This window comes from Typha latifolia, chromosome 8 (genome assembly GCF_019914945.1).
Source record: "Typha latifolia isolate L0001 chromosome 8, TyphaL0001v2, whole genome shotgun sequence".
Lineage (NCBI taxonomy): Eukaryota > Viridiplantae > Streptophyta > Magnoliopsida > Poales > Typhaceae > Typha > Typha latifolia.
The window spans coordinates 364,335-388,924 of NC_133093.1; the positions used below are offsets into that span (position 1 = coordinate 364,335).

Here is a 24,590-nt window from a genome sequence, read left to right on the forward strand (position 1 = left end):
CTAATTCTAAATTAAGGATTTGACTGGTCTGAGTGAGTAGGGGAAGACCATTGTTAATCCTGACACAGCATCCAACTGAAAATTTTGAACTTCAATCTAGCAATCTTCTGCTGGTTTTACTGGAACTCTCATGTGAGCATGTTTCTTTTGATTCTGAAGTCAGGCAACCACAGGGGTGTTGGTAATTCAACTACTCTCGAAAGAAGAACACAAGTTGGTAACTCACATGAGTTTATCCTAATAGTTGGTAACACAAGAAAAACCAAGAAGACATGTGAAATCCTGATTCACTGAACCTTGGGAGTTGCTCCAAAATGTTTTACTCATTACTGTTCAAGATGTGCTGAAAGTTGACTAATTTTAGCTCTAGAAAGGCCCATGAATAGTGTCATTGATCCTGTAAGCTTTGGGATGGGTGTTCCTTTGAACTATTTCATAATGGCAATGTACCATATTCCTTCCTCAACAATCAAATAAATACTTTCATTTCCACACATCCAAAAGTGTTACCCTGCTAATGTGAGAGGTTCTCCAGATACAGTGACCATTTCTTCACTAGACAGTAAATGAAACACCAAGGAAAAGGCTGCAAGATTTCTAGATCTAGAGCAAGACCTTGATTACTGGTACCAATCAACTGAGATTCATAGATTATGCACCAAATTAAGCAAGTATGTGACCCTTTAATTGGGCTAAACCATGGATTTCTAGCAGCATGAAGTCTTAAAACATATAGTATGCCATATAAATCATTTATCTTTTGATTGACCCTTGGATCTCATATTTTCTATAGTATCGGACTTGTCAGGAAGCAAAACTTCTAAATTCATTTGGTGTCTTTTGTATTCTATCCTTGGAAGAGGAAAACATCCAGTATTGCAAGTATTTTGAGTAAAGTAAAGCAGCAGGTAGTTCATAAATAACATAAAAGAAAGTGGCCAAAATAGTGGAGGAATAATGGCAATTTATTTCCTATAAAATTTCAGAATTAATTTCATGTCTTTGCAATATGATTTCCATCTATTTGCTACCACTAACACTTTCAGCAAGCAAAACTTTTTGAAACGTCATGTTGCACCAAAATAAAATCCTACACCCAAAGTCTTTAACATTGGCACAAGAATCACACTACATAGATGAAGAACAGAATCTTATTTGGAGCAGGACCTGCTATGGTTTCATCAAACAAAGTCTGCCATTTGAAATACTGCATAGTTGATGTGAATTCCTCAATCGGACAGCTGAAATATATAACAAAATATAAATTCACATAACAGCTAGACCATGATCGTCTCTCTTCAGTAGGTAAAAAAAATAGCGCCGGACTATAGCAGTTATAAGAACCAATGATGAATAAAAGCTTCAAAATATTGACTTCCATATTTTTGTGAAGATTATATTTGAAACTTCAACTGTCCACCAATTGAGCTTTCTATTCACGTTCTTTGATTGAGCTATAAATTTGTCCTACAATTTTGTAAGTGAGGCCAATCCAAATTTCACCTCATAAACTATTCGAAAACATACGTGATAGTAATCCGGGCTTCCGAAGAGACAAGATACTGAAACTTCTTATGCAAGTTGGACAGACAAACTAAGTCAACTCTGGCTTCTTTCCATTTTCCCTATGTTAAAGTTTAAAGGTAGGAACAGAATCAGAACAAGTAGTTACTCACTATTGGTGAACATAACTAACTACTCACCCAAACCATATTTTGGATAAGCCTATGTAAAGAATAATAGGATCTGGTAGGTCATCAATGGTTGGGTTTTGGATATGAAAGGCTCATGCCCTTCCCACAGACATCTGGTTCAGGTCACCTATGGGTCAAGTCAGGATACTGATCAGATAACTTGTAATGTATCAGTGTTATCAATGATCAACAACAAATTGTTAAATTAGTGACATCAAGCCTGGCCTTCCATGCTAACAAAGCAGAAAGACCCTAGTGCTCAACAAACTCCCTCTCATCTATCTATCATCTTGTCCAATTCATTTATTCCCTGAAATAGTCTTCCAATCTATTATCACCCCAGTAGTTGCGTTATTTCCTCAGGATCAATCAGAGAAGTTGACCCTAAACTCTTTTCCTATAGCCAAAAATGGAGTGCTAACATCATCACACACTAACTCAAAGCATATCTTGATCATAGTAAAAAATATCAGAAGGATCAGTCAGTGTCTCTTTTGCAACTTGTTGCTCTCAAGCCTTATTCTGGAAAAGAAAATTTAGAAGAAAAAGAAAGACCTCTGATTCACCTATTTTGACTTACCACTGACTATATTCGTTGACAAAGGCACCAAACTTTCGGAGTAAATACATACATACATATATATATATATATATATATATACGAAGAAATTAAACAGAGATGTGAAGCAGAAATGTAACTTACCTAAAGAAGATCATATCAATTAAATAGTTTACAAGATGGAGCAACTTCCTTGATCCCTGCAGATAAGGTGATTAACATATTAGTATGTAGAAAATCTAATTTGATCTTCACATTCAACACCAGACCAATAAAAAGCAGATTGTTTGACACAGATCTCAGGACATCAGGTTAAAATCAAATGAGGAGGGTCGCCAACATCTGGGGCCTCTTTGTACTGAGTGTATTACTTAATAAGCAGATAACAACCGGCAGGACACATATGCAGCAGGCCTGCAGGTGCCTCCCAGTAGTATATGGTTAACATGTTAACTTTAGGACATCATGCCCGCCTCTTCTTTCTACTGCTGCCTCTCCACCCTCTAACTAGTCCCTCTTGAAATGGTGACAGCAACGGCAAGTACCCTCTCCTCTCTTTCTACTTCACCCTTGACTGTGCCATCAGTATGACCTGCCGTGCTGGCACACAGTGCAGTGGCATGGGTGTTGCCGTCAACAAGGTCTAGATATGTGCACAAGTATTAAGCAGATACTAAAATCCCCTTTAGAATTTAAGTCATCATATTAATTTCTTACAATAGGACAGCGAATGGACCTACTTTTTTGGATCTTCATAGTATCTCAACGCCTCCTGAAATTTATTCCAAAGTGGGCCCGTCTCCTGAACGTTGACATTCTCTGGTCCGCCAAGGTAAGCTTGCACAATGAACTCATGATTTCTCTTCCTGTATTGTGGGCATGTTATAACAGAAAACATAACGTTATATTGTCATATGCTTTTAAGCTCAAAATATAGGAAATTATAAGAATACTAAGGAAAGGACAAAATACAGTTTGCGTCCAGATGTAATTGACATGAATCAAATTGACTCTGTAAAATCTGATGACTTGGACATCTCATTCATTATCAGAACCAGACAATATTGCAGAACTAAGCAGCCATTAAAGTCAACAATATGTGATTATACATTCAACACTAACCTCCCTTCATATTCTGACAGCCACGCCAAGTAGGCCACACCAAAGTACATAGACACAAATGGGTTGTACAGATCCTCAACAGAACTTACAGTGTATGCTCTATATCCAACATCCCTGCATGAAGGAAGAGAAGGTGAAATTGTTAGGCATATTCAGGCTAAAAATAGGCAGAGTCAAGATAAATTCAGCTATAATGATGGTAGTGCATTCCTTCTGGAATTTACTGAAAATAAAGAACAAGGGAAAAGGTGAAAGAAAGCCTTCTAATTGTATATGAGAAAAGAAAAATTACTAGCATATGGCAGTTCACTATTATTCTTCACATGAAACAGAAAAAATAGAATACAAAGATGAGTTATACTTGTAAAGCCAAAGGGCAGTCGGATAATCGATTCCCATTAACCCAGTCCTTGCACGTACTCCGTTCACAAAACGCATACTACATACTTCAGCAAGGGCAGCTAAAGCTGTCTGTGGAGAGAACGGTTATTAGAATCTAGAAACACAAAACCATTAATATTTAAACAGCTATAACCTTTGAAAAACTTTGTCTTTATCAGCATTGGAATTAGATGCATGGAAGAAATATTTTCAAACACATGGATATCTGTATCAACTAATCTATCCACAACTACTTAGTGAACAAGATATGAGATCCAAATTTTCTGTCCTATGAAAGTAAAATGTGTACCTAGAAGCAACTCCTCATAGAACTAGTACCATAAGTTGAAGGCGGAATTTTCACACAATAGTTAATGCTTTAGAGCTCTGACTTAATAGAAAAAAAGTAATTCTCTTTTGTTAGATTTTACAAAGTAGAGTAATGAGTAGAAAACAAGCAGCATTGCCAGATCAATGATACCAGAGATTATCAGAGCTAATATGCCATTGTTGCCGAAGAAAGGGCAGAAAATTGTTATATGATGACAAAGGAAAAATGAGTGAATGTTAAAAAGCAACTGATCAAGGATCAGAAAACCATAAATTCAAAAACTGCATTATCAAGGATTTATTGACTAGTGCCCATTGAATTTGTCTGAATCTGACTGTTATTTTTCATTTTCTCTCCTGGAAAACTAGAGTTTATAAGGCAATATTGTTCATGAAAAGCACACTACACTGCCTAGACAGATTGAAAAATTATAGTTTCAAATATAAGGAATTTAGTCCAGTTCATCAGTAAATAATCAGCACTTTGGCATCTTTTGTATTGTTAGAAAGTAGAAACTATGACTGTTAATAATAAAGGGAAAGCTTACAGATTTTATTCCTTTGGAATCAAGATGCCGTGAAATGATAATTTCAGCAACTGCCTGCATAACCAAAATTTGTAAGTTTACAGCTAAAATTCGAAAGTAAAATAAAGGACTAGCAGTTGTACTTGTACTGGTAATATACAGGTGTTCACATAAATAGATCATGATGGAAAAAGAAGTTTATATAGTGGTCAATGACATAAGCTGGCATGGTGATCAGACAGAAACATATGGCATTAAAGCACCAACCAAACTAGCAATCATTTGTATGGAGAGATAAGGCTGTAAACTAGTCTTTGAATATCAAATCCTATTACTTTGAAATCCATAAGTATTACATAGTCAGGCACATCTCAACATGGACGGCCCTCAACCAAGGTTGCTATAACCAGGTATTAGCATTGACCAGCTTGAAAACCATTTGTAAAGAAACAAAAAGCTTTAGCTGATTCACCAATGCATTAGGCCTATTGGATTGGATATAACTAGTTGATTAAGGTTTAATTACTGTATTAAATATCAATATCTGCATATGAGGTGGGATATCTATGCTGGTATGTAGTAAGGATTTCACAGTGCAAGTTTGATCACAATAACACAAACTGCTAATTATTTACTTATTTAGAATAAATTGCAAAAAAATTTCACTGTCATTATTAAATATTTCAACAGTTCCAATCATAATCTATTATGCAAGTTTATTAAGACAGAAAATAACTTATTTTCAAGTTCATCTTGCTCAACAGTTACAACCAAAGTTAATCTGATATTGATATAGTGGCACTTTAGATAGTGGGTAACTGCACTAAAGCTATGTGGCCATGTTGCATCTATGAGAACTTACTATCTGTAGTAACCTAAGTGGTTCTCCTTAGCAGAAAACATCAGACTATCTATGAAATGGCATATACAAAAACAAGCATCAAAATGTCAGCATACGCTTATTAAAGAAACACACTAGTGGAAGTTTCAACATGACATTGTTGGATTATACATAAGAAAGCAAAAAACAAAGGACAATATTGAGTGATACAAGTATATAATCAAAAGATACAATAATCAAGAACCAACAGATCGCGTCTTACCTTCACCTCAATTCGAGAAAGATACGGTCTCTTATGTGAGTCATGTGAAAAACGAACTCTGCCTTGTCTCTCACCAGATTTTGACCACTCCTTTAGAACATCAGGATGCCTCCACATCTCTTCCATGTCCCCTGGGGATACTCTCCTGTCCCAATATGTCCATTCTTGACCTAACTCCGCATGGTATGATGATATCATGTCAGACAAGTGAGAGTGTCTTTCGTAAATTTTCTTCCACTTCTTCCATAACCTAAATATCATATTGTAAGAAGTACCAGAAATTATCTATGTAGTTAAAGTCTCACTTTTCTCAAACAAACGGTTTCATCTATGGTTATGGGAAGTCATGCACAAATTTGCCTTTAACCAATAAATAAGCACTAATTTCCTGTTGAAGTAAAAACAACAGATGAAAATCTTGTTCAACCCGTAGTAGGAGCTTTCTCAACTTAGCCATGATGATATATTCAGTTACTTTATCAGAGCCAAATGCATTCCATGGTAATTGATATGATCAATGAGAGGAACTCTGACATATTCACATCTTTCCTTAACAAACTTTTGGATTTACTCATCTATTTGCTCCCAAAAATTTTCTGAAACCTTTGAGCCATCAATTTTCTGTGAGAATGTGGAACAAGTTAACCTATGCAAAAAAAGTGCTAATGTGTATCAATAGAAAGGACAACAATTGAAAAGAAAGGCATCGTATGAAGCATATACTTTGAACTTCCATGAAAATAAAAAAATAAATTACAATTAGAACAATTTCATGTAGTGTACTCCTACAATATAAAATGCTAATTTGTGATGACTGATGAGTTACTGGTCTATACCAATATGCTACTGTAACTGATAGAAAATGTTACAACCTGCCTCCAATGAAGTTGGTATACGAGCATTCAAAGCATTAGGTGCTGAGGAATTTGCATCAGCAATCTCTTGTTCTCTGTAAAATGAAATAAGTACATAAAAATAATCTCATAACCATTTCTTACTCAATGCTAAAGCATTTGAAGTAACACAAAACATTCGATATCTCACATATGAGATGAAGTTAGAACAATATGGTATGAGCAAATAAAAAAGATATGTGGGACCTAGGTCTGTAAGGTTTTATAGCCAAGAGTATAATTAGGTTTTAGATTAGGCTAATAGACTATATCACAAAATTCCCCAATATAATGCAGCTAGGCAGTAGATTCTAAGAGGGGTGGAAAGAGTAAAGAGGGAAGTAGATAAGAGTCACCAGACTGTTGAAAAACGGAGAAAGAAACTTACAAACATGTAAGCAAATTGTTGCTATAAAAAACATTTTTGTATGTACATATTGTACCAAATTCCTCAATATTTTTTCTACAAAGATTTTCATTCCAGACATTAGAAAATTGAGTCGATTGCAAATAGGTCAAAAAGAGGATGTCTTCTGCAATAAGACTAAAATGTAGTAGAACAATTCCACAAAGGATCACATTGCTATTTATATCCATTTAAGCAATAAATCTTGTGACTCTTATCAAAATACCACCTACTTAAATAGAATAATGCATAACCATGGATGCAGGGTGAAAAAGAAAGCTTGTACAGTTGAGAAATTGATAAAGCTTAAGATAGAGAAAACTCAACAAAGTATGTCAAGGAATGATAAAACAAAAAAGGCAGAAAGATTTGGTGCTAAACTAAGGAATGAAACATTATGAAAGTTTGAAACCTCTTGGATAACAGACACTCTCTGACAGATAAATATCGCTGGAAATAGGCTGCTGTTGATTTGTGATCAGCTTTCTTTTTGCCTCCTTTGTAAGCTCTGATAACAAATTCTTCATTTCTTTCTCTGTATTGCCAGTTCGTCAAATATTTGAGTTTCATGGGAAAACAAGAGAAGAAAGCAATGCACATCATCAGCAATATTGCACAGTGCAAAAGCCACCTTCAGAAGTCATAAAGTAAATGTAAATTGCTGTACTTTAACATACTTTCCATCACAAGAGGAGAGCCACTTTACATAAGCAGCACCAAAATACACATTTACAAAAGGCTTGTATAGCAAAGTTGGATTTCCCTCAATTTCATAATTCCTGTACCCCATTTCCCTACAAAATAACCAGTTTCCAGAAAATATATATAATATTCGTGCATCAAAGTAGGGAGAACTATTAGGATAGGATCATAGCAGTTGATAGTTAAGTACCTGGAAAGCCATTCTGCAATTTCAGGAGTCACCTGCATGATGCCAATCCTGGTTTGCTTTGTCTTTCGATCATAATTCTCTGCGAGAAGTTGTCTGTCACTTGCAATTTCAGCAATAGCACAAATCATGTCCTGCACTACAGGGTAAGAACTAAGAACAACATGGTCAGAGAATTTAAGAAAGAAAGATGCAAGCAGTTAAGCATTTACAAAATTATTAATGAATGAGAGATACAATTTGAAGTTTAAGCATCTCAAAAGCAATATCATTGCAAACTTCTAGTGTGATATTTGGTCAAGTCTCAAACTCTTTGTGATAGATTTTTTTTTATATATATATATATATATTCAGTGGTCTCACTTAGTTATTCCGCCTATTTGGCATTCAGGTACTGACCTGGATCTTTTCCAGAACTTCAAGTTTAACTTTACAAATAGAGGATTCAAAATGAAAAGAAAAAGAATCTATTTCAGATAGACTAAGCATGAATGAAGTCCGAGGGATCATGAAATAGCTAAACTATTTATATTTGACAAGTTTATCACTATCCAGTCTACACCCATTCGTTCTGGTTTAACAAATACAGTATTGTAGATAAGTGCAGCACTGTATTGTGACTATTCAATTGATTACCTCAAATTGAACATCACTTAAACCTCAACTTAAGCCCCCAAACTCTTAGGGTCCATTTAGAACGAGTGTAGCATTTTGAACACAAGTAGCTAGACCGACTTTTTACCCTCAATTTTTAGGAACCTTAAAGGCTTAAACTAGTTTAAAAAAATTGATTGTTTGGTTGTAAGCTAAAATATCAGTGTCATTATTACCTTTTATGTGACATAAAAAGTGAGAAAAATTAAGGATATGCTATAAAAATGGACCAAAACACCTTTGTAGTTGAAGGATGTTAGTACCACAATATTATTATTAAATTTTACTTCTAATAAAGTTGAAGTCGTCCCAAAAATGTGCCATTTTTATTAGCTTTCTTTTGCAATCCATCCTTTTAAGGTAACAACGCTGACTTATAATACAACAATGGATATTTAGTAACAAGGGCTGCCGTGCCAGTTGACACTTACTATGCCGACGCAGTGCCAACACGTGGCATAGGGTGTGCCAGCGGCACCCCCTAAAAAAACCTTCTCAAGTGAGAAATGAATGAATACTTCGTGAGCAATTGCATGATAGCAACGATTTTATAAGATAGCAATGGATACTTAGTAAGCAATTCCAAGGCAGCAATGGTCTTACAAAACAGTCAATGGATACTTAGTAAGCGATTCCAAGGCAGCAACAGTCTTATAAGACAGTAATAAATATTTAGTAAGCAATTCCAAGATAGCAATGGTCTTATAAGACAACAGTGGATAAGAAATTCTAAGGTAGCAACAATCTTATAAGACAACAATGGATACTTAATATGTAATTCACAGCAGCAATAGTTTTATAAGACATCAATGAATATTTACTTAGTAAGTAATTCCAAGGCAACAACAATAAACAGGACCGCAAAGTGCAAACAATCATCAATGCTGACTTACAAGACAATAATAGATATTTAGTGAACAATTCTAAGGTAGCACCAGTTTTTTTTTTAAGACAGCGACCAATACTTAGTAAGCAATTCAAAGGCAAACAGGACTGCAAATAATCATTAGAGGTTGAGAATTACATTGTCAACAAAAGTTTACAAATAGTTCTTTTAAGTTATATATAGTAAAAGCACCCAAAAATGCCTTTGTAGTTGGAAGAATGTTAGTATTGAGATATTATTATCAAATTAGAACTCTCATAAAGTTAAAATTATCTTAAAATGTGTCTTGTTTATGAGAGAGGAGTGCATGGTAAGAGAGGAGACGAGAGAGGACATGGAAAAGATAAGTGAAAGTCATTTCATGAGTAAATTCATAATTTGAGAACTTTTTTTACTATCATTCGAACTATTCAAACTTGTACCCATTTTCTTTTTCTCTCTCCTCTCTAACCTGTTAAACCTGGGTAGGCATAAACTACAGTTTGGCTACTAAATCTGGTTAGTGTTCTCTAACCAGGTTCAAAAGCTTTCCTACTCTAGTTTCAAGCACCACCTTAATGATTCACAGCTTACATCCTAAATATCTCATGGTAGTGGAGTTCTTAACTAACAAGCTAAGTACTTTACTAGCACTTCCCTAGAAATCAATCAACCACTACTCTTAATCCGACATGGTTTTGAGAAAGGAACCGGGTGCAATTTATAAGTTAACGTCCAATATATTAATGTATGTTTTGTCTGATATTAGTCTTTATTTTCACTTTTCACTTTTTCAGTTGTATAAATAATGGCATCACTCTTGTCAGAACTCAGAAGTATTCACTGAACTCCTTTAAGCAGTTACCATGTCAAGTTTCACTGTTTTAAACTTTTTATATCATAACTTGAAATTTCTTTGCAAACATTCTGAACTCCAAGTATATCAAAAGAATTCTAAAGTCCAAGTATGTCAAACAGTCAAAGCATGACCTGGAGGAATGTTGTTTATATATCTTCTAAGATTTCTTCAGTAACCTAAAACTATAAAAAATAAAACTTAAGAAACCAACATAGTTCCATGCTAGCTCAGGTACTAAAGCATGCATTAAAAAAATGCTAAATATTACAAGAAAAATAAGAGTTGAAAGGAATATGCTAGCACATCTCAGAAACAAGCTAGAAAGGAAAAGTACAATATTCAGATTGAGGATAGACTATCTACAACAACTGAACGAAGTAAGAGAACAAACCACAGCTATTTAAAAAAAGGGGGAAATAGTAAAATGAATACCCGGTCTATTTGTGAATTGAAATGCCTCTGGACAATAATTCCAGCCACACACTGAAAGGAGCACAAGAACATGGAATAAGTACGTTGTGAAAAAGTGTCTAAAAGTATCAAGTATGTGTATACCATTCTACCTAGTAGTTTAGTAAGAAACTAATTTTATTCAATCTTGATATTAATGACGGAAGTGTCATGCCACCATCCGCACAGGCCGTGGCCAACTGGCATGCTCTCGGCACGCCTTTAACATAGTTTTAATAAAATATTTAGGATATTTAAATATATTTTTTGGTCTTCGGTATATTAATCTTTAATTTTTTTGCGTAACAATATGTATTAAAACATGCATTACATTCTTTTATATTTAGATTATTTTATCAATGACTTATATTATTAAATATATGCAATAGTCAAATATAAATATTATTCAACACATAATATAATTGAATATATTTATTAAAAATAATATTAATGATTGAACACTCCATAATATAATTAAACACTTAAAGATAATAATTCAATAATTAAAAAATAATATATAGTTGAAGGTAGAATGACAGAGAGGATTAAAGACTTCATTTGTCGGCACAAGAATAATATGAGAATGTTGCGTTAAATATTATTAATAATCTTCAATTTAATGATGATGCATTTATTTGTCAACACAAAAATAACATTAAAATTGATTAATGATAAAAAATAAAAAAAGATTTAAAAGAATGGAGTCCACATCGACACGTACTTGTGTCAGATCAGCACGACTCAGCACGGGGGGTGTGCCAAGTGTTGTGCCGCCAATGACATGGTCATCGTTGCTTAATATAAGCAATGATACGGTATTATCATCCTGTTCCATTTTCATATTTGAGTCTTTCAACTCATTGAACTCGGTTGTATTTGCAAGAGAATTAATTCACCAATTACAATAGATCTCCTTAGATCTCCTTTTCACAGGCAAACAAACAAAATCAATGTAAGGGAACAATAAGAGATTCAGCTCTTTTTTGTTTCCAAGACTAAATTCTCCAAAAAGACAAAAACAAAAAGAAATATATAGAATGGCTAAAGTATATCTGCAAATGGTATCCATATATATGTACACACACATCAAGCAGCAAGAAGAAACAAGAGAATATAATACATACATACGTAAATGATGATAAATAATTAATGAAGTAAACGAGAAAGATCATCCATGACTGCAAAATAGTGTTTATAACTTCATATGCAAGTACTAAATGCATGCCTGTACAGACACCCACAATGGAAATTGTGAGATCCTACAAACAAAATGAAGAGAGAATTGAACTGAACATGAGCAGGATAAGGGTAGAAAAAATCTAGAGAGGAGAATAATAGTTTATTGATTAATTATACAGCACCAGTTCCGGTGCTTGTGTCAGTTATCTATTAGAAGATTCTGATCTCAAAATAAGGCTTTTGAGAATGTTGAGCTTATAAATAATTCAGATAATGCAAGAAGGATAGTTAAAATCTGGTGTTCGCAAATTTGATGTTTGCCGATTGTATCTATATATACCCCTTTCATGGGAAGTATGCTTGATGTCTTATATACAAAAACTGTATGGAGACTGTACAATGAATCATTAGTATATGTAAATTTATTACAGAACATAACGAGCCACAAACATATTCTCCAAACTCACATTTGCATAGACATTTATTTGATTAACTTTAACAATTTCTATTACAAGTTATTCATAAAACCATATAAGTAAGATTACAGGTCAAATCTTCCTCTATAGAGAACATAAACCAATAAGTTGAATGACATAAAACATATTTTCTTGTTACAAGCTCAATGAACATGTAAACATTTCTATTTGGTATTACGTGATTTTTCTCATCTGTTCGCCATGTTAAAAAATATGCAGCTAATTACATACCCTCATTTCAGTTTGTGTGAGATAAGGCTCCCCATCCGGATCTCGTGAGAGGTGAACTTTCTGACCCATCCTTTCTCCGACATCAATCCATTCTTTGCAGACATCAGCATCCATCCACAATAATTGCATATCCTCCAGGTCCACACAGTCATCCCAATATTTGTAGCTCACAGACATGTTGATGTTATTGGACTACCTCTGTGATTTAGCATTGGAGGGGATACAAGAAAATATTAATCATTGAATGATTCTCAACATACACCCAATAACAATGAAAATTGTATGTGCATATATACATTCATGAGACATAATAGGAACAATAAAGCATCAAATAACAAGCAAAAATAATAACACATTAACACCTACAGAATTGAATATATTCATTCAGTGTTTCCTGATCTACACCAATTAGTGATGACTCGCCCCTAAATTCTCAAGAGTTAATCTTACTATGACATGAAGATTAGTTTTTGAAGTCACATTCCTTTTGTTGCATCCAGAAATTTTATCATAATAACAGGAAACTAACTTAAAACAACATAATAAAATTCCAGTTGGTTTTGTAGCATCATGGAATTCAATGCTAATCAAAGATCAAAATAAAAGATAAAGGACTCGGTGGAGCTCAAAACTAGACCAGAAAACAGTACAAGAGCCAATCCCATCAATCAATCAGCAAAAGAGAGCAACAAAAGTCAAGCATTTGGGTACTGATTACCCAAAGAGCAACGAGAATCAAGCATTTGGGTACTGATTACCCAATTAATTGTTCTTCTCAAACAAGGATTCTGAAACAAAAAAATAAGAACAGCCCAAAAACCAAAATTTCCAAAAGAAATTCAAAAGTAAAGATCAAAACATGCTATAAAATCAAATCGATGAGGAAAATATGATCCAGGCTTCCAGATTCTTGATCATCCAATCAACATTTTTTCCCAACAAGAGTTCAAGTTATCATGTGCAATTAGAACATCCAAGGAACCCATTCATCCGACAAAACAACAGTTTGGCCGAAACCTAGTTCGGTCGAAACCCACTACACCCAAAATATCAAAATTAAAAAGATCAAAACCAAGATTTAAAAATGTTATAACATCCAATCCCATCAATGAATCAGAAAAATAAGGAAATATGATCTACACATTTAGGCCTTGTTTGCCTTGAGTACAGAGGGGATTCATGAACTGGTTCAGGTACCCTAACCTGAATCAGTAACCAAACAATAAATTATCTTTTTTTTCCTAATCTAGTTCAGTTGCCACTCTCCAAATAAATAATAATATGTAAATACTAATATCATTTCAAATTGATTCTATTTTACTTTTCACGACTTAAATATATTAATTTTATATTTTATCAACCTTATCTCACATCTCTTTCAAAATATTCATATTTTCTATTAAATCATGTCCAATCGAGTCTCCCTTCTCTCTCCACATCATATAAGCTAAAATATACACTTAAGTTTGCAAATAACTATTATAAACGTCATATAAGCAAGCAAATATGCACTTAAGCCCATAAATAGTTATTATAGACACCATATAAGGCAACAAATGTACACTTAAATCTACAAATAACTATCATAAATATTATATAAGTCAACAAATATGTACTTAAGCCTACAAATATATATTATAATATTTATTTATTATAATATTATAATATTTGTATGTTATAGTATTATAGTATTATAATATTATAATATCATAATATCATAATATTATAATATATTATAAAATATTTGTATATTGTAATAATGATTACCATTAATGACACAAAAAGGGTATTTTTCCATCAAATTTACATATCATTCATTTTCCTCCAAAATCAACACTTTTTCACATCACATCACACAGATAATAAATATATTCTTTGCCTAGTTCAGAACCAAATACTAAATTATCTTACCCTAGTTCAAGGTACTTAAATAAAGACTAGGGCCAAGCTAAATCTAATTCAAAGCTTAGCCTCAAACCAAACAAGGCTTTAGATTCCTGATTGCTTAATCAACTTTTTTCGCTAGTGTAAATAGAAAACCCAGGGAACCATTTATCTGACAAAACAACAGATTCGTTGAAAACTCAAACCCATTTGTCATGACTGTGGCTGATTTGTACCCGTTGTGATCTCGCTTCATAACACCATTATACTCAAAAATCAAATAAACACAATCCCTCCTTTGAATGATAAGGATTAGACGAGATCATGTATCTGAAGAGATTCATGATCACCGAATCAACACTTTTTTTTTCCTAACAAGAGTTCAAGTTATGATGTGCAGTTAGAGCATCCACGAAACCCAGGTCATCCGAAACAACATATTTGTTGAAACGAACTACACCCAAAAACCCAAAATTTCTAATAAAGTTCAAAACCAAGATTCAGAAAAGTTCTATCAACGAAAATACAATCCTGCATTCCGATTCTTAATCACCCAATCGACATTTTTTTGTCAATGCTATTGGAACATCCAAGAAACAAAATTTGTCCGACAAAACAATAGATTGGGAGAAAAATTTTACGCCCAACAGCCCAACTAAATCCAATTTCTCTCCTTTAAAGAGAAGGATATACGAGAATACGTACCAGGAGAGATTCTCGATCGCCGATCAACATTTATTTTTCCCAACGAGATTTCAAGTCGTCGTGTGCAATTAGAACATCCAAGAAACCCAATTTATTCACGAAACAACACATTGGTCGAAAACCCATCACACCCAAAATCCCACCAAAAAAAGAAAAGAAAAAGAAAGATCCAATTTTTCTCCTTCTAAGAGAACGATTTACTAAATCACGTACCCGGAGCGATATCTTGAAAGATTTACGAAGCAATGGGCTCGTTTCTTGGATGGCCTCAGCGGTCGGTGGAGAGCGAATGCGAGAGAGATCGGCAAAGGAGAGCGGAAGAAGTGCGGAGTAATAACGACGGTGTCGGACATTATATACGCTGATACGCACACCTGCTGCCGTGGCGTTTGCTTTAAGGGTAGAAGAATTGTGGGCCCCCACTAAGGAGAAACTTACAAATAACACCTTGTATTTAGGCTATAATATAAATAATACCCTCTCTTTTTATTATTTAGAAATAAAGTGCTCTATTTGATTAAAAAAGAGAAGTAATAACACCCTCAGTTAGAAAATGGGAGGCTCTGTTTTATTAAATAAAAAAATATATTGGAATTGTTTGACTTGATATTGTTGGACTATGCATAAGAAATAAATAAATAAAAGACACCATAATGAAGAACTAAAAGATTGCATCTTTCTTAAATTTTTCTGATCCTGAACCTAAACATATCCTAATTTTTTTTAAAAAAAAATTAAAACTTACTAAGTTTGCAGTAATTTTTTTAGTATGGTTATATGCCACAATAAATTAGTTATTTTTTTAATAATAGTTATACTACTAATAAGTTATTTGTATTATAACCTTCGATTCCCTTCATCGCCGACGGGTCGCCTCTTATAATCGCTTCCCTCTTTGCCCTCCCTTCGGCTATTACTTCCCCCTTGGAAAGAGGAAAGCAAAAGGATGCCTCTTTTCCTACTGAGCTCTCCCACCGCCGCCGCCGCCGCCACAAAAGCCACCTCTACTTATCTTTATCCTCACAGGCGGTACCGCCACCGGGGCGAGGCGGTAACCTCTCTTCCTCCTATTCTCCTCTCTCTTTTCTCTTCTTTTGTTTCCGAGAATAGTCGGTAAAGTTACTACCTTTATCGTCTCTTTTTCTTTTTGGTTGCTCTCTTCTTTTGGCGCAGAGTCGCGTCTTCTTGTCTTGCTTTCGACGTCGGTTTGCTTCCGACGTAGGTGGTTCGATCAGAGCTATGGCGGAGGTCGAGACACAGATGGCGGTTTCTTCTTCGCCTTCTGCTGGTACTGATGGATTCTCTGTCTTTTTTTTCCCTGATAAGATTTAATGAAAGATTCTCTCTTTAAAGATGGATTTTGTTACTTTTTTATGAGTAAAAGCGAGTGATTCGATTGGAACTCTGCTCTTGAATAGTTTTTGTGCTTAAAGTTTGGTTTTGTGTCTCTTCATTCTGGAGGTAACTGAAGTTACTATGGGCTATGGAGATGGAGTTCTTACGGATTTTTTGTGTTTAGTTTTGATTTTGATTTCTTTCTGTATATTATATTGTTGAGGACTCTTTTGTTTTGCATATTTTGACGTATTGTCAGCATAAAATCCGGAAAGTTGGTTCTTTTTTTGGTTCAACTTCTTCCTCACATTGTTACGAGTCCTAGAATAACACAACTACGAATAGTTAAGCATAATATGCTTTGTCATGTGCATTGTTATGACAATGCTTCTTGTCATTTGACACACACGCTGAAAATACGTTACCCATTTAAGGTAGGCTCAGGGAATGTTTTTGTTTGTGAAAAGGTATTCATTTCCTCAAAAATAGGTACTGTCCCTGAGTATAAACTGAGGATTTATAGCAGCTAATGTAAGTAATTATTTTCTTCATTTAGAGCAAATTAAATACTCTTATCTCTTTTACCCAAGTCCTCTGCAATTCTGTACTTTTTTGAAGAGGTCATACTTTTGCTATGACTTGGTCCTGATATGCTCTTCTCATAGGTGTCAAGCAAGCGTTGATATCCTTGTCAGATAAGAGAGACCTAGCTTTCCTTGGAAATGGTCTTCAGAGATTAGGGTGAGTATTTCACTTCCATTGAGCTTTATATTCTTTACATGTCAATTAGTTCTCTTATGTGTTTTGACGATATTTTATCATGGGACATTATTTTGTTATGGCATCTTTTTCTCTTCATCTCTTTTGTGGCTATTTCTCCATCTTTTCATGCTTTTGAAGTTTACTCAAGTGACAACAATATTGATGTTCGTTGACTCTCATATTCAGATATTCTCTGTAGTCTGTACAGTCTATGCCACACAGGGAACTATATTCATGGGAAGCTCAGAAGATTTATGTTGCGAGAATAAGTAAAAAAAAATATTGAACTTGGACACATTGAGAAAATAGATTCCTTTTCTTATTTTGAGATTCTTCTAGAGGGGTCATTATTGATGAATCAGTTGATTCTTAGATATGGTATACAATAGCTTGGGCTCTGGCAATAAGAAAAGGTAGAAACCAAGAGGAAATGCCACTCAACTGAAAGAAGCTGTTTCTTTTTAACGGTGAACTTGCTATACTGGCAGAACTTATTCCTATGATCATCTCTAAGTCTTCACATATTAAACTATGAGGTATTGCTATAACATCAACTCTATATGTTGACTCATTTCATAATTCATACTACTGCCTACTTATGTCTCTGCTATATGGAGTATTGTGTCCATACAATCTACATTTCCGAGCTGCCTGTATAGCCTTCTCTAGATGTAATAGATGCCCTAAAATGCTTATAGGAAATTAGAATTGTCTGAGTTCCTTTCCTTGATCTTCTGAAGTTGTAGTTTTTACCTTTGTGTCTAATAGTTACTGATTCTTTGATATTTTGGCGAATCAGCATTTGTTCATGGAATCTGATTCTTATGAACATATGAAATTGGGAATCAGATACAGTGATAAACATGAATGATAAACATGAATGGTATACTTCTGTAGGTACTGTATTGTCTCAACTGGTGGAACTGCATCTGCTTTAGAGGAAGCTGGAGTTTCTGTTACAAAAGTTGAAGAAGTTACACATTTCCCAGAAATGGTAAATTTGTTTTTGCTGGTTTCTACTTTAGCCTTGTTCAGTGCTTGGATTGAATTTTAGCGTTCACTGTGTCATGAGAAATTTGTCCTTTGTCTTTCTGCTGTGTGGTCAGTATTTATGATCACAATTCCAGTGTTTATTTTTAAACTTGTAATATGGTGCTTTTCTTGTAACAAGTGGTTTTGTTATCACCTTTCTTGTCGAAATTTTGTTGGAATCTTGTACAACTTTGAGTTGTCCTGCATATAGTATGTTGAACTAACTTAACCCTTTTTGCATACCATGCAAGAGGGGAAAAAATGTTGTCACTTTGTTTAAGTATCTTCACATGATTATTGCTTCTGGATAGGATCTTCTAAGTCTGTAGTTTTGTATCACCTGAGATGTCTGGGAGGATAGTCATAGGATTGACTTTTGAGGTTATAGACAATGGAATTAACTTTTGAGTCTGCTTCCTTTTTTTTTAAGGAATGTTCTTCCAAGTGAATGCACATGTATGTGTCTATACTTGTTGAGAAGTGAAATGTGTGCTTAGCAGCATGTGTGTGTCTTTACTCTTAACATCATCGATGAATTTCATGATTGTTTCTCAGTTAGTTGTTTGTGTTGCTAATTGGTTTCATGTGAGTTGCATTTTTTTGTTTCTGTACTATGTTGGAGATTAGCTAGCAGCCTACTTCAGACTGCTAGGAAGGAGAACCATTTTTGCTATAACTGTGTCCATTCTCTGGAGAGTGATTGGAGTTTGCTGCTTAGCTTCCAGTGATGATTGCTAGTGCAACTGTGCTGTTGTGACTGTTTCCCGGATGGCTGGCTGCTTCTATTTTAATGTAGCTAAATGAGTTGTATTTGGCCATGCTTATTTGTTATGGATGAATTTGTTGGTGTAGTTACAATTAGACTGCATTTATGGGGGCTTTTCATTCTGGATGATATAGGACCTTATAGAAAAACTGTAGACCATAATGCATCACCTTTCTGTTATAGTGATGTTCGCTGTTTGTGTTATTCATTCGTCTCTTAGATGAGATAAATATTATTTTTCTCAAAAGAAGTTAAAATCAACTGCAAAAGAGAAAATGCAATTCTTTGATATTTGTTCTTGGGAGTATTACAGCTCTTATAGAATGGTGCATCTTGTCTAGATGTATATCCAAATGTAATTTTATATTTTTATGTATCACTACTGGTAATTGGGTCCTTGTAAATGGCAAAAGTATGTTTTTCTTGTTTGTGATGCTTAAACATGTAATTGCTCCTGCAGCTAGATGGTAGAGTGAAAACACTACATCCCAATATACATGGGGGTATTCTTGCTCGAAGAGATCATGAGCTCCATATGGAAGCCTTAAATAAGCATGGAATTGGTGAGTTCATAACTTCGTATGCAATTGTGCAAACTTGTTCTGTTTTATCTTCAAAATTGTGGGGTGACTGTCATGCCCTGGAGTTTTAATGCTTGTGCATTTACTTCTTGTACCTAAATGTAACTCTTTAGCTGAATTTATCTTTACAGGGACTTTTGATATAGTGGTGGTCAACCTGTATCCTTTCTATAATAAAGTTACATCTACTGAAGGAGTTACTTTTGATGATGGCATTGAGAATATTGATATTGGTGGTCCTACCTTGATCCGAGCTGCTGCCAAGGTTATTCTTTATACTATTTGGGGTCTAGTTCTTTAGGCTTTTCCTTATTTTTGCTAACTTGCATAAGTAACAGAACCACAAAGATGTTTTGGTTGTGGTTGACAATGAAGACTATCCTGCACTCTTAGAATTTCTACAAGGAAAGCAGGATGATCAGCAATTTCGCAGGAAGTTGGCCTGGAAGGCTTTTCAGCATGTTGCTTCATATGATTCAGCAGTTTCAGAATGGCTATGGAAGCAATCAGGCGAAGGTAAGAGTTAATCATATTCAGCTTTCCTTGTAAATCTATTGTAATCTACATATATGATGTGCTTGTATATGAATAATACATGATGCCTCTAGTAACATAAATAATTATTTCTTCTTAGGAGGTAAATTTCCTCCTAGCCTTACAGTGCCTCTCACACTGAGATCTCATCTTCGATACGGAGAAAATCCTCATCAAAAGGCTGCAGTTTATAATGATAAAAGTCTTTCTTTGGTGAGTGCTGGTGGTATTGCAACAGCTACACAGCACCATGGAAAGGTGAGAAATGCATGATGGTGTACTGAATAAAAGCAAGGATTATTGTGCTAGCTTTATATATTAGTGCTTAAAATATACAGCATGGGTTTGTTTTGTATGTCAATATTGATGCTCTGTTAATTCTTGGTTACATATGGTAAGATGCAAGAGAGAAGGATTTCCACATTTTGTAACAAATAACTTTTACCCTTCTCTAACTGTTAAGCTGTTGAAAGTATTATTTATAACATTCTGAACGTTCATTTTGGTCACATCACTTTTAGCCTTGAGACTTTTAGCTAGTTTTCTTATGTCATCTTTGACCTTTATAAATTATAATCTTCTTCTGTCCAATCTTGTTTTTATAAGATTATTGGTTATGAGATTGTATAAGTTAAAGATTTCTGTGAAAATTACTCACAAAATATCTGAGATTAACTAGAGATTTAAAACCATGGGCTGTCCTGTAATTTCCATAACTTCTGCTAATATCAGAGTAGAAAAGATCTCTGGAGCATGAGGCTCCTGCAATTGCTGATCTGGGAGGGCAAGATTCATAGCTTTACCTCCATTAATAGAGAGGTCATGTTGATGGCTTATATCCATGACTACTTGGGTTGAAGAGGCAAGCATAACGGCCACACTAAGTGACACCTCTCTTGCCCTAAAAGAAGAACTCAGTTGTAATCTTTCATTTCTGAGGAGGACAAGTCTTCTAAAGGATGATCAAAGGATGTAGTTGCATGGGTATAGATATATTTAAAACAAATTATGGAGAAGTGGAGAAAAGGCCTTTTTGTCAAGAGAACGGATACAAAATGCAGTTTATATGAGGCAAGATGAGATATCTGATAACCTTAACAAGAAAAATCTTAGCTTTTCCACGTATTGAAGATTTCAAGAAAAGAAAAAGTGCATACAGCATTGGGAAGTTGGTCTATTTAATGTTTTAACAGGTTCTATGTAGCTTCTCATGATTTGTCAAAGTTTCCAGAGTTCTTCTGTGCTGGAAATACATAATAGGTGTTATTCTGATGTATTATCAGCAATCTTTATTGGTGAAATATTTTAAGTTTGTGTTGATATAAATATTATGGCTGTATTTCCTCTTAATGAGTAGTCATTATACAATATAGCTACAGTATCCTAAATTGTGTTTCGATGGACTAATGAATTGCTATTTATGATCTTTATCTTATCATCTTATTGTCTTTAGTGTTAAGTTCATTCTTATTATAATCGAAAATATAATGTTTTTGCTTTGTGCCAATATCTTTTCCACAGGAAATGTCTTACAATAATTATTTAGATGCGGATGCTGCTTGGAACTGTGTATCAGAGTTCAAGAGTCCTACATGTGTCGTTGTGAAGCATACCAATCCTTGTGGAGTAGCGTCACGCCAAGATATTCTTGAAGCATATAGATTAGCTGTAAAGGCTGATCCAGTCAGTGCATTTGGGGGAATAGTTGCCTTTAACACAATGATAGATGAGGTAGGAATATGCGATATGATTTTGGTTTACATCTGTTCATGTACTCACATGTTTGTTAATATAGGATCTTGCAAGAGAAATCCGAGAATTTAGGAGTCCGACAGATGGTGAAACACGAATGTTTTATGAGATAGTAGTTGCACCTGGCTATACTGCAAAGGGTCTTGAGGTCCTACGAGGCAAGTCAAAGACTTTGAGAATCCTTGAGGCCAAAAAGAGTGGAAAAGGAGCTCTCTCTCTCAGGCAAATTGGTGGAGGTTGGTTGGCTCAGGAATCTGATGACTTAACCCCAGAAGATATCAAATTTAGTGTGATGTCTCAAAAGACTCCATTACAGAATGAGCTTACTGATGCGGAATTTGCTTGGCTTTGTGTCAAGCATGTTAAGAGTAATGCCATTGTAATAGCAAAGGTTAGTTCATTTCTTAACCTCATTATTATTAAGTGTTGTGAAAATAGATATTACCTGATATGAGTTGAAATACTATTTTCTAAAGGTAATTTTGTGAATCTCTAACATAAAGATGGACAGCAAGCCCAAATATTAAATTCAAAATCCAGCATAGATAGTTTGCTTTTTTCCTTTAAATTTACGGTAGATTAAGTGTATTGATTTCCTAAAAAGAAGTTCCACTATTGATGTAGACTCCTTTTGCCTGCACTACTCATGATTCTTCAGATTATTCTTTCCTATAATCGTACTGCTTGTGCCTTCATACTGGACCCAAGCTTGAAGAGAGGAGAATGTTGCCATATAGCTAGATAGGTAACATAAAAGCTACTGTTAAAGTGCACTATGAAGATAGATATGTATGAAATGTATGGGTCTAATTAGAGATAGATATTATAGGTCCTTCTATCTGGGTTCGTAACTGCTAACTGCTGAAGTATTGAATCTAACTAGGAGACGCAATAAGTTAATATTAGGGAACTGATTCGGTAGTATACAAGTGTTTGCCGGATCTTCCTGTTGTTCTTTATGCTGACCACTGGTGTAATTCAGATCTTATCTGACATATTCATTTGGCTGATGGTTATCTTGTATTTTTGTTCTATTTTATAATGTTAATCTACCAATTTTTTGCTGACTTTATCTTAAGCTTGTTCAAGTGACAAATGCCATATTTGTTTAGAATAACTGCATGCTGGGAATGGGGAGTGGGCAGCCTAACAGATTGGAGAGTCTAAGAATTGCTTTTAGAAAAGCAGGAGAGGATGCAAAGGGAGCTGCTCTTGCCAGTGATGCCTTTTTCCCATTTGGTAAGATCTTTTGTTACAAACTATGTTTTTTTGTTGTTGTTACAAACTGTTACTTCTACATCCACAACAATGACCACATCAATGGGATATGAGAATTAAATCATTTTCTGATGTTCATCTCACTTATTTTGCATATCATAGTGTAAGACACTGAAAGACCAATAGGTTGAAGATCCACACTTCAACCTGGAACCAATAAGTTTTTCTATGTGCAGATAATGACAGATGTAATGTTATGCGAGTCTTTTGCCTCTTTTAAGCCTGCAAATTTAAGTGTCAACAGCCATAGATGATCAGATTCACGCGGTATCATGGTTTTGTTTTTAAAACAACTAAATGTGCCCTGCCCTCCATTTGGTTCATCTGTTCATGCATTGATTTTCGCATTACCCTTCTCATCTAAGTTGTAGTGTAAGATTCACCTTTTAGTATGAATTGGTTAACCTCTGCTAATCTTGTTATGATCGGCAGCATGGAACGATGCGGTGGAAGAAGCATGCAAGAATGGCGTAAGTGTTATCGCTGAACCAGGAGGGAGTATCAGAGATAGTGATGCTGTTGACTGCTGCAACAAGTATGGAGTGTCTCTTCTCTTCACCAATGTGAGACACTTCAAGCATTGAAGACATACCTACTCTTTGAGTTCATAAGCATCCAAAGGAGGCAAAGTGAAGCCAATTCCAATGCCAGCTGAGATTTGGTTTTTGTAATTCTAAGATTCTTCTCTCTTCTTTGGTGCAAGCTGAGGATGAGTTTCTCATCCCAACATTTTGGTGATCCAATCTTGAAAGGCACTTTCTCCTGCAGCCATAAATTATTTGGGTTTTATTGTTTTCATTAAGTTTTTCATTTTTGTTAATCTAAATTTTAGTTTACGTTAGTTGGATGGAAGATCCAGCCAATAAGAATCCGCCAAGTTGACGGTTGTAATTGCTTCAATCAATCAATCAATGGCCGGTGGGGCCCACTCGAATCCGACGCACATTTGCCTCGGTATATCTGCACCCCAATCTCATTTTGTCTCTCCACGTCGCTCTCAAGTTAGATTCGGACCGTTCCGCAACACCGCACGAGCAGTTTACTTAAACTACTCTGCATCGCTGGTTGGTTAACCCCGTGCCGTCTCTGGTTGCTTAAATCTCTACCGCGGGATTAACAGAAACGGACTCTCTCTCTCTCCCCCCTCCAAATCGAATCCCCACGTGTCCAAGCGAAGAGCACGGTACAGCCGTCGGATTGATGCTTCTCATCTTCTAATGCAACGGCTAAGAGATGGATACGGCGTAATATTGATTTTTTGACCAAACTAGCCCTCTTTGAAATTTAATTTACCTAAATGATCAAACCCTAAATTTAATACCAAATTTATATATTTTTTTCTA

General features: G+C 34.9%; 2 protein-coding genes across 6 annotated transcripts; one reads left to right on the forward strand and one right to left on the reverse strand.

The window, feature by feature from the left end:
- Positions 1–943: 943 nt before the first annotated feature.
- LOC140794154 (uncharacterized) lies at positions 944–15,559 on the reverse strand. Of its 5 annotated transcripts, none has more exons than XR_012110071.1 (14): positions 15,421–15,559; positions 12,619–12,816; positions 10,715–10,765; positions 7,908–8,038; positions 7,693–7,809; positions 7,428–7,550; positions 6,589–6,665; positions 5,717–5,886; positions 4,635–4,688; positions 3,737–3,846; positions 3,376–3,489; positions 2,994–3,119; positions 2,398–2,896; positions 944–1,241 (listed from the first exon to the last, which is right to left on the reverse strand). XR_012110071.1 is itself a non-coding variant. In XM_073146046.1 (14 exons), exons 2-13 carry the CDS (start codon positions 12,793–12,795, stop codon positions 2,426–2,428), a joined length of 1,278 nt encoding a protein of 425 aa, XP_073002147.1. In that variant the 5' UTR covers positions 12,796–12,816; positions 15,421–15,559; the 3' UTR covers positions 944–1,241; positions 2,398–2,425. The 5 variants fall into 5 exon arrangements, 4 of the variants coding, with proteins under 4 accessions (XP_073002147.1, XP_073002149.1, XP_073002148.1 ...); XM_073146046.1 differs by having other exon boundaries at positions 2,398–2,453; XM_073146048.1 differs by having other exon boundaries at positions 2,398–2,453; positions 7,908–8,057; positions 15,421–15,527.
- Positions 15,560–16,048: 489 nt separating this feature from the next.
- Positions 16,049–24,022, forward strand: LOC140793882 (uncharacterized). Its single transcript, XM_073145647.1, has 12 exons — positions 16,049–16,258; positions 16,381–16,495; positions 17,208–17,283; positions 18,202–18,298; positions 19,563–19,665; positions 19,815–19,948; positions 20,022–20,199; positions 20,318–20,475; positions 21,739–21,948; positions 22,013–22,360; positions 23,082–23,208; positions 23,680–24,022. Exons 1-12 carry the CDS (start codon positions 16,154–16,156, stop codon positions 23,829–23,831), a joined length of 1,803 nt encoding a protein of 600 aa, XP_073001748.1. The 5' UTR covers positions 16,049–16,153; the 3' UTR covers positions 23,832–24,022.
- The last annotated feature ends 568 nt before the right edge of the window (positions 24,023–24,590 follow it).

Excerpts from the sequence above, each read along its gene's own strand:
- LOC140794154 (XM_073146046.1), bottom strand. The coding sequence starts at position 12,795 with ATGTCTGTGAGCTACAAATATTGGGATGACTGTGTGGACCTGGAGGAT. Across the intron at positions 10,766-12,618 it reads TCACACAAACTGAAATGAGG|TGTGTGGCTGGAATTATTGT; the intron begins GTATGTAATTAG and ends TGCTCCTTTCAG. Across the intron at positions 3,847-4,634 it reads ATTCCAAAGGAATAAAATCT|ACAGCTTTAGCTGCCCTTGC; the intron begins GTAAGCTTTCCC and ends TTCTCTCCACAG.
- LOC140793882 (XM_073145647.1), top strand. The coding sequence starts at position 16,154 with ATGCCTCTTTTCCTACTGAGCTCTCCCACCGCCGCCGCCGCCGCCACA. Across the intron at positions 18,299-19,562 it reads TTACACATTTCCCAGAAATG|CTAGATGGTAGAGTGAAAAC; the intron begins GTAAATTTGTTT and ends TTGCTCCTGCAG. Across the intron at positions 23,209-23,679 it reads TGATGCCTTTTTCCCATTTG|CATGGAACGATGCGGTGGAA; the intron begins GTAAGATCTTTT and ends TATGATCGGCAG.